Genomic DNA, 15807 nt, shown 5'->3' on the forward strand with positions numbered 1-15807 from the left:
TAAATATTTCAACCAACACATTATTATTATACATTACACAACACAAATATTTCAACGAAACTAGGCATACTGATTTGGGAAGCCGATAGCCAAGATACTAATAAAGATTCCTCGCCGTCTGATGATATTTCAATACATAAGAGATTGGTTTCTGTTTTATCCTTTGTGATTTTACTTGTTTAATAAATATTATATTATAAATGTATTATCTACCTAATTAAACTGCCCGCAGACCTCAGGCCTCGGGAGCGTAGGGCTAATCACCTTACCTTCTTAAAACTTTTTGATTACTAAACCTCCACAAAAAATTTCGGACATCGGCATCCTGACAACGTAAAACGGACAATGATTTCGAAAAAAGCACTCCTATCTAATAACTCTTCCCTGCACGTCGGTACATATAACATGCAGGTCCTCGGAATTAATTTTGTGCAGAATAAAGTAATAAGAGAGCGGACGCAGCAAACTCCAGTGACAACTGTCATCGAGCGGAGGCGATACGGTTGGCTTGGCCATGTAATGCAGATGCCTCCTGAGAGCCTTAACCATGCTTGCCTACTTTACAAGGCATCAGGTTCTCTACGTCCACTGCTGACTGTTGTCAGAATTACGGGATACAAACCTGACTTGGGAGGATGCACAAGAGCTGGTAGCTGACATCAATGCCTGGATGATCTTCATGGACACCATATGCTCCAACTAGGTAGCGGATATGGAATGATGATGATGACCTAATTAAATTGTATTTTTAATGTCTGTTTCCCTTCCCTTCTTACAAAATATATATCAATGAACTCTATGTTAAAATCTTTGATGTGGTACACAAAACATCTTTAATAATGAATGAAATAAACTATTAGATATTCCTTGTATATACCAAAAAATGGAAGCCTAACGCTTTCACCTGAGATTCTCCGGTAAGCATTTTACAAGCTTTAGCACTGGAATTCCTCATTGATCTCTCCCAGAATCCTATAATTTGAGTGCCTAGAGAAATATAATTTTTAAATGTTACCTACATTATTTATAAGCAATTGTCTAAAATATTAAAATGAATTAAAAATATATGGATATGTAGATGCATTTGGCGAATAGTTTTTACGCATTCTCTGAAAAAAAAACCTATTAATTGCTTTTCAATGAGCTTGTAAATAAAATAGGTTTTTTTCCGTTCAAAAATATTTAAATTAGGTACATAATTTCAAAATTATTTTATTTATGCGTTTTAAAGCGTTGGAACAAGGTTGTTTCCTATTTTTGAAGGTTCTAGATTGCGTCATGGTGCCAACTATAGAAAAAGAATATTTATTATGTCGAAACGTCATTACCCGCATACGTCATTATTTCGCGATCGATGGTGACATAGTGACACGTGATATCTCTCTATGCATCAAGTTCTTAGAAAATTTCTTCCAGTGTCTGACAATTAGATTTTGCTGACGCTCTCGCTTGTCCTTGGGGTTACTCATCGATAATTTGACTGCTCGTCATAGCGCAACAATATTCGTATTCAGTATTCAGCGTCATTGTAACAAGAAGTGCCCTAATAGCCGGTATCGGCATTCTCGTTGGCGTCTCCGAATTCAGTGGCTTAAACATTATTCGCGGGTGTGTCTCTGTGTCCATGATATTGTAAATTTGCTGCACGTACCGAGTATCGAGTCTGTCGCCGGCTTTGATAAATAGCATTATCTTTTACGAGCTTCAAACTTATTTTTAAAAATGAATCCGTATCAACAGGTTGGTTCAAAATTGTGTATTTTTATATATTTTTATTATATACACTATCAACAATGGCTTTGGTTTACTAATATAATATTAAATACGCTTGTTGTTAGTTTAACTTCTGATTATAATATTGCTTTTTCAATTTAGTAAACATCTTGGTAATTTATCCCAGAATAGGTGACAGTAACCTATACTTAGCTCAACTTCTTACATTGCTAGAATAGTAACAAATCAATATTTCTTGTTTTCAAAGTAGCATCGCACATTATTTTTATTACTAAGTATTATTTAAATTATTTCAGTACCCTACTTTTTATCATTTACTTACCTGCTTTAAAAAAATGTTTCATTCGTTTTTATTTCTTGCAATAAGTGCTTATGGCTTCTAGATATAGTTTTAACACTTGTAGTTGTCCTTAGATTTTGCATGTTTTCGTCAATACTTTGTTTTCCCACTAACCATTAATTTATTCAGTTGGCATTTTCCCTTTTAAATACATTTTTTGCAAATAATTTTCCTTCTACCAAGGAACTTCCTATGCATAAGGCTGTATTCCCATTTTAAAATAACGCTTAAATATCACAAAGTATTTCGCTCTAATGGTTTTGTAAGACAAAACAATTAATGAAGACATGTAAAAAATAAGTTTATAGTTTTTGATTTGGCTAAAGCATTATCGTTTTCATTTTTAAAAGGGCCAACCGGGAGCGCCACCGCATCCGTCCTACCCACAAATGCCCTATGCACCGCCCCAGGCCTACATGCATAACATCGGGTTCAGCGGGGCTCCTCAGTCGTTTGGGATGCCGATGCCCTATGGAGGCATGCAGCACCCCACTCCTTACCCTCAACAATATCCCTCCCCTCAACAGTACCCTCCCCAGGAGGCCCAGCAAGGCTATCCTTCCCACCAAGGGGGCTACCCCCAGCCGGGGGGCTACCCCCAGCAAGGGGGCTACCCTTCGCACGGGGGCTACCCGCAACAGCCCACCCAACAAAGCCATCATTACGCGCCTCAGTACGCACCTCCACCGTCGCAACAAGGTCCTGCAGCCAAGAAGGTAACAGTCAACTCTGTTTTTAAGCCTTTTACTGACCTTAAGCGGCATTTCACTCAGTCATAACAAAGCACACAAATCCCTATAAGCATATTGTTTAACAAATAAAAAAAACCTTTTTTAAATTTGAACAGTATGTGCATGAGAAATTGTCATGTTGGTTACACTTTACACCCATGTACCGAACACCTTCAATCACAAACAATGCTTGATGGTACCCTATAGTCTCTTTTCTCTTTTGTCTAATGTATTCTGCATGAATTTTTTTGTTTTAGAAAAACAAATGTTTGCGTTATTGTGATTTGCCCAAAGGGGGGAACATTTTCAACGAACTGCAAATAACTCACTAGTAGAATATGGAAATAAAGTTGTAGTAGAGTGGGTTTCGAACCTTGGACTTCTGATCCGCGACACTAGACACGGGATCACAACCCGGTTAAATTTACATTCTTACTTTGATTATTGGCTATAATACTCTACCAGTCAATAAAATAAAAAATAAAATTACTGCCACTTAAATCACGCAGTGGGAATAGAGATTTAAGCTCTTGCAGTTTGTGGTGAACTGTCTGCATGTGGTTTTGCTCCACATTACATGCCGTTAATAAAAATATTGACCTACCAAAATATCTATGAATTGATGACGGAACTCCCTCTCTGTTTGATCATAATTTATAATTTTGTAAATTCTTAATAACACGTAACCAATGGAGATGTCTCTAATGCGGCAAAGTTGTTGTATTTAGAAAAATGTTCTGTATCCCTTGTGTTGTGATTCTAAAACCTGTTCTTCGAGCAGTCAGAATGCTTCATATTTCCAAGTGTTAACTCATAAAGTATACTTAAAACCTACCATGGCATAAAATTGGCAAGGTAGTGATAACATTTTTCAGTCCGAATCTACAATGCGCCACGGCCATTCGAGAGATGCGGTTTATTATTTTATCATTCATCACAAAATCTAAGAGTGAAATACTTTGCGCTGGCATCATGCATTTTTATTTTGGTCGTGAGCAAGACTCGGTAATTTAGTCATCATACTTATTTATTTTTAGATGAGACCCACAGTTGTTCCCGTGGAGCCTTTCAATCCAAGGGGTGATGCTGAAATTCTCCGTAAAGCTATGAAAGGATTTGGAACTGATGAAAAGTCGATCATCCACGTTCTAACCAAGAGAAGCAACGTTCAGAGGCTGAAGATTGCCTTTGAATTCAAAACTCTCTATGGAAAGGTAAATTGAAATATTAAGTCTTATAGCATGATTCGATGAAATCACCATTTGTAAATAAATATTTATTAATTTTGTTAAGTAAATCGCGGAAATATTAATAATCAGGTTATATGTTATCCTTTGCATAGCCTGATCAGGTCATGCATGGGATACAGAACAATCTCCCTGGTATCAGCTCAGGTTTTGAGTGGATTTCCCGATTCTAGGAAGTACCTGATTGGCCCACTTCCAGTATAGAATATGCCTCCTGATCTCAACACTCAAAGATAAAATAAAGGTTTATATTAAAGTGGAAAAATCCACTTTTATGAACCATAAACCTTGTACATAATAAGCAAGGTAAATAATAAATGCAACTCCCGTTTAAAAAATCAAAACCAAAAAAAAGTGTTTTTTTTTTTCGAACTTGTTTGACATCTCCGCAAACCCCGTTAAAAACTGCGCGGCCAATTGGCTTGTGCTGAGTCCCGCGTTCCGCGCCGCAAAAGCACTTATTGCTCGTTAACCTGTCAGATTTATCGTAATATTTTTTAATTTAATGTTCAAATTGACAAAATGTGAGAAAATACTCCTCCAGTGTTTTTGACCAGGAGCTGTCTGTTAGTACAAATATTTTTTTCTTTTAGTTTTTTTAATTGGGTAGGAACTTACCAGTCATGTCTTTATTCTGGATATCTGGTATCTACCTAAATTAAATAAATATCTATTTCTTCTCTAATCGAACTTTTTAAATTGTAATTTACAATTATTTTTGGTACCAAATATTTTTTTTTTATTAGCATTTACAGTGAATCCCGGTGATTTTATTTTAAAACTCCTGAAGCCTTTTTCCAAGTGATATGAACAATGTACTCAATTATTACCACCTGATTAAATAAACTCTTATGCAGATGACTAACAATTTCATATTGTGGCTTCTCATATCAGACAATGTTATTTTTAGTACATTATTAATAAAATTATCATTATTTCATGTACTTACTTACTGGCAGTAGACAATAATTACGGTGATTAAAAAAAATATATATTCAGCGCCGTTTGTATTCTAAACAGAAATGTATTTAGGAAAATCGTGGAACATGGACAATTGTAATCATCGTTTAGCCCTTATTCACACCTGATGGTGTATAGGGCACTACATTTTACGAGTAAATGCAGCTTATATTGGTCATCTGTACAGGAAGGTAAGGCGATCAGTCTTACACCTCGGGTACTAGTCCAGGGACAATGAAGTATTTACCTGAGAGTAGCCATCAAGTCAAATACACAGGATGCATCCGCCCAGACATAGACTAAATAGAAATTTAACTGTAATTTAAAATTGCTGCCTATGTAATTTTGTTTAAATTTGAATTTATTATTAAATTCTATCAACTACTTCAAAAATTTTCCCTTCTAATGCATTATATTCTAAATGCCTAAGAATTAATAATCTATGAAACCAAAGCATTTGAGTTATTATTCTGTTTATTATTTTAAAAAGCCATTTCAATTTTTTATGTATTTTGTTAAATATTACATCTTATTTTTAACTCGTTCACGGTTATGCAGCCATTGCCTTCAAAATCATGTCTCTCATTTAGGAAATGTCGGTAGTAAAGAGACGGCTATAGCCTACTTAAAATCGAAGTAATTATATGTTAGGAGAAGATATTGTGTCCCTATAAAAATCAGCCGGCAACAAAAATATCCCAGTATGTTCAAACGAAATCAACTTAAAATCATCTACTACGGTTCAATCAGAAGTAAAATACTCACAGAATGTAGAAGTTATATGTGTATGTGAAAAAAGTGTCCGTGAATGTGTAAATTTGTTTACCATCAAATGTTTTCTCCTACAGGATTTGATTGATGATCTGAAGAGTGAATGCACCGGGCACTTTGAGGAAGTAATTGTGGCTCTTATGACCCCCTTGCCACAATACTATGCCCAAGAGATGCACGATGCAATTAGCGGTGTTGGAACTGATGAGGATACTCTCATAGAAGTCCTTTGCACAATGTCTAACCACGAGATCAAAGTCATCCAAGATGCCTACCAAACCAGTAAATATTTCATTTTCTTTTTTTTTCAATCAGCATTGTGTCTCAATGAGATTGCGCAATATTTATTTATTTGACTTTTTGTCCAGACATATTTGTACGTTGGCAGATTTTTTGCCAAGTAATTTCTTTCAAGCAACTAATAAAATAAAAGGTGTTATTTATATAATGCATGTTAGTTTTTATTGTTAGTTATAATTGATTAAAAAATATAACTAGTTATATTATCTGTATATAAATTCATTATTTTGATACTAGTCTTCAATGGAAAAGAGAGGAAAAGATGAGAGTTTAGTTATTTGTTGAATGTTATTAATGCGTAATTAAATTATTTTTTCAGTGTATATGACATCATTGACTGAAGACCTATCAAGTGACACTTCGGGAAGCTTCAAGCGGTTACTGATCGCTTTGTCATGTGTAAGTTATTTTATATCCGTTAGCATTTGTATTTACAACCTTCTTTCCATTTTTCTACAATACAACCGAACAATTAACCTCTTCCGTATTATTGCCGCACAGTTGGGGCAATGCATTTATTTTGGTAACTGACAAAAATTATGCCAAGATTGTGACTTTCAACGACACCCGTGGGTCAAAGAAACCAATAAATTAGATATTATCTTAGCTCTCTACTTTAGCGACGGTTCAAACAGAGTATTTAAATACCATGTGGCCACTGCGCCAGTTTCAACGAGATTGTCAACCATACACATCATCTTTTTTGGCTGATCCCATCGTTGGATTGGTTCCGACGTTTCGGCTATCATTGCAGGAGCCATCTTCAGGGTAAACTATGTTCACATATTGATAACGGTGATCGTAAAAATCTACACACAGATTGTCAGCCGTTTGTCCACTGTGACTCACAAAAAAAAATTCTCCGTCAAATATTAAATTCAACATTTTTCTTTATTAAAACTTTTTATTTGCGATATTCTGTTTAGTTTTCATGTAAAATATTCTTTAGTGCTAATGGTTGGCGACATCTGGAAAGGAGATAATTTTAAATTAGTTTTTTTTATTGTGGACTAGAATTTGATTGCAATTTTGGTGGTTAGTGTCATAAATACATTTAAACAACACTTATTTGTAAATTCGTATTTAAAAAAAAAAAAAACTAAATCATCAATACACAACTGAGTACTATTTGTAAACCCAGCAAAATCCACCTTTCTTTACATTCTGCAAATCACAAAAAACTGATACAACAATAGCCAATTAATATTTTATATGTAACTAGTAATGAAATAATCATGATTAGGTCAAGAAACAATAGTGAAATAATAACTTCAGTTTTATAGATTGGCAACTTTGCACTTCTAAAGTAGAGGTTGCCATGTTTGCAACAAACCCAATTATGTATTTTATTTTTAACAAAAGAAAAATTTGCATTCTTATGATTTACCCAAATATTTGATTTTGAGGGCCATTTTTAGTGATGCAGCGGAAGTGTCATAACAGGAGCAGAAGTGGAAACAAAAACGGGAATGGATGCGGAAGTGTAAATACTATGGAAAAAAAAGTACATTTTTTACAAATACAACTTTAATCAAATTAATATTCATAATTAAGTAGTGGAAAGTAATATTTTATGAAAAGTAGTTTGGCCGCTTTTACACCTAATAATTTGTTCCGGTGTTTTTCATATATAAGACCAGCCCTGCTAAATAATTGCTCACTGGCGACGCTGCTGGGAGGAGCTGATAAATATTGACACACTAATGTCAAAAGATTTGTATATTTGTACAAATTTAATTTCTATGTAAAGGCAATCGTTTTTCTTTTTTGTACTGCCAAAGTTGTGACTGTGTCTCCAAAAATAGATTGTCATTCTCGTTATTTGTAATCGAGTCTTACTGGTCTTCATTTATACTTAATGTTAATTTTAAAATTATTAATGTTGAATTCATCATTCTCAATTTGAGTTCGTCACATAGTTTACATCTGGCTGTTAGATTGTCAATTTCAACGAAATAGTTCCAAACCCGACTTGTTTTTGGTTTCATAATTGCACTTACGTTACACACAAATGAATTACTATAACAATCATAAACACAAAATATTATCAGCTTACACTCACATCACGGCGTATAATAAAGTTAAAAGAGTATGTAAACAAAGGCGTTGCGACAAGTGCCAAAAGCACGCGCCCGGCTCGCTCGCGGTTGGCTGGAACGCCTGGAACACCCCTCCCTTTCGGTTCCATCAAGTTCCCCTAAAGTTCCATTCAAATTTCCGTCATTAAAGTTGCGAAAACAATGAAACAATGGATGTCAAAAAACGTGCAGAACTTCCGCAGTTGCGGAAGCAGAAGTCTCTTGCATCACTAGCCATTTTCAATGATTATAAAATGGGAATCAAGTTGGAGTAGAGTGGGATTGAAAGTCAGATTCTCACAAATAAAGCTGTATTTTGAACTGATTATCGTAAACAATTGTATTTGGAATATGTTTCAATTCATATCTCCCTTTTTTTAGATTTTGGATTGTGCTAAGTTTGCAAGTAATACCTTCAACATTTCTATTATCTTAATACGGAGAGGTTAACATACTAGAACAATGTAAAAATAACATACATAACAAATAAAAATACTTCAAGTTAATCACAAGTTTTTCTCATGTTATGATAACATTGGTATGTACCTGCTGTGTTGTATTTGTTATCGTTCAGTTTAATATTTGACATGGTTTTGTGGTTGAATAATTAGATCCGTGGTCAAATAAAGCGATGAAAAACAAGCATTTTAATCACCAAAAAATAACTTTTAAATCTGAGGCCCGTGACGTTATATTGTTTGTCAATATTTACTCTGCCTTTTGTCTTCATGCCTTTTTAATTCAAATAAGTTGAATGTTTTTTTTGTCTTTGATTAACAATATAACCCTTTCTCTTTAGTTTATTGCTATCTATCTACAGAAACAATTTATAATAACATGAGTGTTTATATAAATTTATATTTCTGTGTCCAGGCGGACGAAGAATCCAGTTCAGTGTGTGAAATAGAACCAGATTCCTGAATAAACGTTTTCAACTCGGTGACTACTCTTAGGTAAACATCCTGAAGAACGAATTCAAGCGGCCTCGTACTGTAGTAGTTGCACATTCGCCTACCATTCTCGAGGTTCCAGGTTCGATTCCTGGCAAGGGTGACGTGAAATATTTGTTGTAATAGTAGTTTAACACTGCAATATTTTACTGTCCCTGGACTGGTACCCGAAGTGTTAGACTCATCGCCCTACCTTCCATGTAACAAAAATGATCTAGATATGCTGCGATTAGAGTGCTAATGCAGTGCCCTATACACCACTGGATGTAGATAGGGAAATTATGAGGAAAATCGATGAAAAATACTTGTTTTTTTAAGACGTCGAAGAAAATATTATCAATAATTATTTATTTATTTTCCAGGCCAACAGAAATGAAGGATTTGATGTCAACGTTGACCAAGCCCGTTCAGATGCTCAATCTCTATTGCGAGCTGGTAAGTTCATACATTGTTAAGTCATTACTATTATAGATAATTTATAAAGCGCCATTTTTGTAATATAAAAGCTTTTTGGTTTTTTTTTTCACAAACATCAACAGATGCAAGAATTGAAGGAATATAGATGTTCAAATATGGGCAGAATGGTGAATGTTACACAGTGTGTAAATTGGCCACTTAAACCAGCCAATGACAGGTCATAAGCCCTGTAGATGCCTAGACTTCTATATTACCTTCTCTAAAATGTTCTTCATCTCTGTTGTAATATGTTAATATAAAGGGTTGTTTGCACAAGTGATTCTATGATGTTTTCAATTTAATTTGAATGTGCTGATTGCGCAGGGGTACTTTTATGGGTGATTTTAAGTTTTTTTTACTGATTTAATTAGTTAATATGCAATTTAGGGTGCTATTTTAAAATAAAATTTAAATGCTTTAGAATGAAATATATGAAGCGATACAAGTCATATTGTATTTTTTCTCATATTTGGTTTTTCCATGTTTTAGGAAATTTTAATACAAGTTACATGTACTTTTTTGCCTAATAGTACTTTCAAATTATACGATGGCAACCAATTTTATTATCGATATATTAAATGGAATAAATTTTTCCTAATGTTTATCTCTTTACTCAACCTTCCGTAGACCTTATAGATTGGAACTGCATACTTAACTCATTTTCTCTAATTTAGTGACATGTATCTCTTTACCTAAATGCAACAGAATTCAGTCATTTATGTACAGAATTCATTCAAATAATGTAACATCTTTAACCACACACATTATTTATACTGAATATCAACAGATTATTAATGGATTATCAACAGATTCTCCAATAATACATTTAGTTTTATTATAAATTGAATTGAATTATGGTGTTATTTTCATTATGTATATTTATGCGTCACAATATTTATAAATCTATCTTAGCATTGACTTTAGTATTAAGGAGTCCTGACTTAACACGGAATTTTCTAGCAAGCGGGGACATGAAAATCAATAAGTATGCAATTAGGGAATTGTGTATTGTGTGTATTAATAATAATAAATAAATAAAAGTTGATGAAATAGGTAGGTATGTTTTTTTTATGAAACTTAAATATTTGCATTGTTATAATTTACCTTGAAAAATTAAAATTTTAGACCCATTTTCAACGAGTTAATAAAAAAAGGAAATTAAGTTGTAGTTGAGTAGGGTTCGAACCTCGGACCTCTGACCTTTGATCCGTGAGTCCACGATACTAACCACAAATTAAAATATTACAATGGTTTTAAAAAAAAGAATAACCCACTAAGCCTTTATTTTGGAGACTTTTCAGCAAGTAAAAGGGAGGATATGGGAGGAAATTATGAACAAATTTTTAAAAACCTATTAGGAATAGAACCCGTGATAGCAGTTTCTCAGTTGGCGGTCTAACCAATTACTCCATGGTGCCTGCTAATGTGCAAATTAGTTTGACATAATAAAATTATCTGATATTAATCGTTTAAAAAGGGTGCATAATTTTTTAACTCATATTCAGATTTATAAATACAATATGATATTAAATTAATATCACACTAAACTCTTATATACAATCTATCTATACATGAAATAAGTTACATTACATTATTTTTTTTGCACCACAACAGGCCAGGAGGCCTAATTACAGTGGTGAATTACATCACAGAGCACCCAGGCTTGAGAAAAATCACATTTTTAATTTTTGGGTTCTCACCGGGAATCGAACCCAGAACCTTCCGTGCGTGAGTCAAGCGTCTTGACCACTACACCACGGAGTTGTTATTTTACTTATTATAATCAGTGTTGTGCATTTCATATAAGTAAATAAGCAGTGCCTACCCCACTAGATTATATTTATTTACATAATTATCAATAAGCAATCAAAAAATTATGTGAGTGTACCAAATTATTGCAAGAATTGAAAAATTCTCACATACTAGCAGGTATTTACCGCAGCGTCACCATGCCTATATGCACACCATCACATAAAGTGCCTTGCCAGTTTGTTTAATTCCTAGTCCACTTGCGTCAAATGGTAAACTTTTTTTACATGGCAAAATGCGTGTCTGAGTTTATGTACATTTTACTTCAGTTGACTTTGTATGTATGGGTGATCTTCGCACCGCTCCGCTTCTTATAGTACAAAATGAGCACAGCAGCTTGCAGATACTTAGGTTAATATTATGAGTAAATCTGAAAATGACAAATCTCACCGACGGCCAAAATTGATTCTCATGTTATCATGATCAGTAATATCAATTGTCATGTGCTCATTTTGTGAAAAAAATATGGAAATTGAAAACTGTGCTGGTGTAAGAAGATTAAAACATAAAAGGTAAAATAAAAGATAAAAAAATAAGCAGTTATATTTTCGTGGTGGCGTAGGTAAGCAAAGGTTTGATAGTTGACAGACAATATAAATGTCGGTACATAGGATCTGTGTAATTGAAATATTGCTCAGATTTGATAAAATAGCTATCGGCTGTGCAGTAAACAAATTTCCGTTTATCCAAATATCTACAAAATGTGTGTAAAGTTTTTCTTTTTAGCAACGTTAATATTAAAACTCAATAATTTTTTGAGTTTGTCCAACTTTTTGTAGACAAGGACTCGATTCAACTCCCTGGGGAGCTGTTAATATGAAAATATTACAACGGAGATGAAGAACATTTTAGAGAAGGTAATATAGAAGTCTAGGCATCTACAGGGCTTATGACCTGTCATTGGCTGATTTAAGTGGCCACTTTACACAGTGTAACATTCAACATTCTGCCCAAATTTGAACATTTTTATTCCTTCAGTTCTTTCATCTGTTGATGTTTGTGAAGTTAAAGAGCTGAAACCTTTATTTATGCGGGTGAGATTCATCTAATCAAATTATTTCACCTACGTACTAGGCAACGCCTGAAAATTTTATTTTTTATTTTCAATTTCTATGCTTCTTCATGGACCAGGTGGATTTAATAAAGATGTTCAAATTTGGGCCGAATGGTGAATGTTATACAGTCTGTAAAGTGGGCGCTAAAACCAGCCAATGACAGGTCATAAGCCCTGTAGATGCCTAGACTTCTATATTACCCTCTCTAGATTGTTCATCTCTGTTGTAATATGTTCATATTAAAATAGTTTGAAATGACATTTAAGAAATTTCAGAGCCATCAAAGATATAATGTCAATATGTGATAGGGTACACTCGACTTTTTTTGAATATGGATAAATGAAGCGGTTACTTTTATTGGTGTCTGAATCGGTTACTAAAATCCTCCATGTGAAGAAGGTATTTTTATTTCAGTTAAGTTATCCGACTGCCTAGCCTGATTAAAATCCTCGCTTACTCTGCTGATTATAATACATTTCTGATTACAGGTGAGCTCCGTATGGGAACTGATGAATCAGTCTTCAACGCTATTCTATGCCAGCGCAGTTTCCCGCAACTCGCTGCAACGTTCAAGGAATACGAGACGGTGACCGGACATGAGTTTGAGAAGGCCATTAAGAACGAGTTCTCTGGTGACATCAAGGATGGTCTTCTGGCCATAGGTACTTAGCATTTCTTTTATTTGTTTTGCAGGTAAGTTGGTATTAATAATATAATACGTCTTCTCGAAGATGAGGACCTTATCTGTAACAGACGCGGCGGATCACTGGCTTCCATAGCAATCGCGCCGGATCACTGGCTTCCGTAGCAATCGCGCCAGTCACAAGAACTGTATACTATAGGTGCTGATGTCAAAGTAGAGTGGCCGGGCGTAGGCGGGCCTCGGCCGACGAACGATAAGCTCCGGGGGAGGTATCGCTGCCTAGAGATCCCTTGCGGGGTCGCTAGTGAGTAGCACTGGCGGCCGCAATCCTGAAGCAGGCAACCGGGTTGTAAGGCCGGTATCTCTTCGTCGGCGGGAACGGCGGGGTGTGTTCCGGGGAAGTAGCCAAGGGTCCAAAATCCAATCCAAAGAGTATCCGAGTTCCAAGTCCAGGGGGTAGCGGCGGTCGAATATTCCAGGTGGCGGTGAGGTCCGGTTTGAAGCGAGGCAGGGAGACGAGGTGGAGAGTAAAAGCCCTTAGTAGCGTGACGAGTTGACTGATTTATTATTTGCCCGGCGGGGCTATATATACAATACATTTTGCCGTGCGGCGGCGGTGCTAGGCCAATAGCGGGCGGTACTAGGTTGACCAATCACACGGCGAGAGAGATAGCGAGCACATTCGCCTGCTCTATCGGTCTCTCTCGCGCCACGTATAAGGACGCCCCCCTCTTGCTACCCGGCCGCAGTTCCCCGCCGACCGCGCGGCGATCAACATTCAAACAGAATAATGAACAAATTTATTTTTAGGATACATTAAATAACATAGTGGGCAGTCAATAATATTACATTAAATGATTCCTATTCTATACATGCTTCAGTATGGCGATGACCACCCCCGAAAGTGACGAATACTGGTCTTTATTGGGGAGGTAGTACCTCGCTTACACATACTGAAGTCCCTATGTTAAAATTATAATGAAAGGCCCCAGGAAGGGCCGCCAAGTAGACGTCGGCAACATTATCCTTTTTTTTTTTGTCGTGTTATCTTGCAAAAGGTCACAATAGAAATAATGAAGATAAACATGCCATTAAAATTGAGTAAAATTTTGTCATATGCCACAATATTTTACTGAAGTTGAAATATAAAATTTAACAAACAGCTATCAGTAATAAGATTTAAACATATTATGTATTGAAAACAATATGGTTTGCTAAGCATTGCACCCACTTCTTAGTGGTGATCAACCGATGTTTTAGTTTCGGACATCTCCATCCGAAACTAAAACAGAAGCCTGAATTTTGACTAAAAATCTAATTTCGATCGGACATTACTGCTTAGTCATACTGAAATAAGTAATTAAATATTATATCAGCTTAAAAATCCTTGCTGAAAAATTAGCTTTTAGTTCTATGGATATTTTTTAAAATACCATTATTGACACTCTCCTCATTGTCACAGGGTAGTGCCTTTATTTATACATCTCTCAGTAATCCGGTAGATATCTGACTAGGGTACTGCCGGATTACTGGAAATCCCTAATAATGACACATTTAAATGGCAGAAGATGTGTTTTATTTTATACATATTTGTACGAGCTACCCGCTTAGTTTCTGCCCATATAAAAATGCCGGATTACTGGCAGGGCCGGAGAAGTGAAGTGCCGGATTAAAGAGGGAGTACTGTATTTTACAAACATATTTATATACAAATGTAATATTTTTTTAGTGAAGTGTGTTCGAAGCAAGTCAGATTTCTTCGCTGAGCGCCTTCACAAGTCCATGGCTGGAATCGGAACAACCGATCGTCAGTTAATCAGAATTATGGTGACGCGTTCTGAAGTCGACCTGGGGGATGTTAAGGATGCTTTCGAGGCCAAGTATGGCAAGTCCCTGCAAAGCTGGATTGAGGTAATCAATTTTTTATTTTTCTTTTAATGCATGTATTTAAACATGTCTCGGAAAAGTTTCAAATTTATATTTTATTTCATTTTAAATTTGTGTATTGTTAGATTTTGTTTTACAAGTCCAATAATGGTTGATGAAGATACATCAATTGAAATCTGTATCATAAGATTGCGAGGATTATATTTAAAAAAAAAAGATAATTGGTCTTTATTGATTTTTGTTTGATTATTTTATTTGGGAAAATGACAGTTCTACGTACATATTTATAGTAAACAACGGCTATACTCGTATTGTATAAACTCGGAACCAATAACAGATTTCCACAAATTGTACGTTATTTATGTGAAATATTTATCAACAGTCAAAATACATAATGTTGGTTTTTTTTCCAGGGCGATACATCTGGTCACTACAAGAAGTGTCTGCTTGCATTGATTGGCTGTTACTAAACTATCTTTCCAAATTATTTTTATGCATACGCTGAACCACCTCAAACTGTAAGAAATAATGATTTATTTCTTGAACATGCATACAGTAAAACCCCTGTTTTACGTTTTTCAAGGGAGCAGCAAAAAACTGAAAAAAACTTAGGAACTTAGAACTGAGGAAAATGCTAAGTGAGAAATGAAAAACTGCAAAAAAAATGTAAAAGCGGTCATAACTGGGGATTATTTACCTATGATTTCATCAAAAATATTTTGTATTTTTTCAGTCAGTACCACATAGTGTTTTTTTTTATTAAATTTAAAAAAAAACATGTTTAAATAATTTTATGTAGGTACTTAAGAAACAAAAATAAAAATTTTAATTTTCATAATTTTATAA

At 34.9% G+C, this 15807-nt stretch overlaps 1 protein-coding gene across 2 annotated transcripts; it reads left to right on the forward strand.

Moving 5' to 3' along the window:
* Positions 1-1525: 1525 nt before the first annotated feature.
* LOC148284276 (annexin B9-like) lies at positions 1526-15784 on the forward strand. Of its 2 annotated transcripts, XM_088241915.1 has the most exons (9): positions 1526-1740; positions 2425-2790; positions 3843-4019; positions 5861-6065; positions 6403-6482; positions 9474-9546; positions 12920-13093; positions 14804-14985; positions 15375-15784. In XM_088241915.1, exons 1-9 carry the CDS (start codon positions 1723-1725, stop codon positions 15429-15431), a joined length of 1332 nt encoding a protein of 443 aa, XP_088098041.1. In that variant the 5' UTR covers positions 1526-1722; the 3' UTR covers positions 15432-15784. The 2 variants fall into 2 exon arrangements, with proteins under 2 accessions (XP_088098041.1, XP_088098047.1); XM_088241921.1 differs by lacking the exon at positions 2425-2790.
* The last annotated feature ends 23 nt before the right edge of the window (positions 15785-15807 follow it).

Source organism: Micrasema longulum, unplaced genomic scaffold, assembly GCF_059751315.1.
Source record: "Micrasema longulum isolate JH-2025_06_02 unplaced genomic scaffold, ASM5975131v1 h1tg000133l, whole genome shotgun sequence".
NCBI lineage: Eukaryota > Metazoa > Arthropoda > Insecta > Trichoptera > Brachycentridae > Micrasema > Micrasema longulum.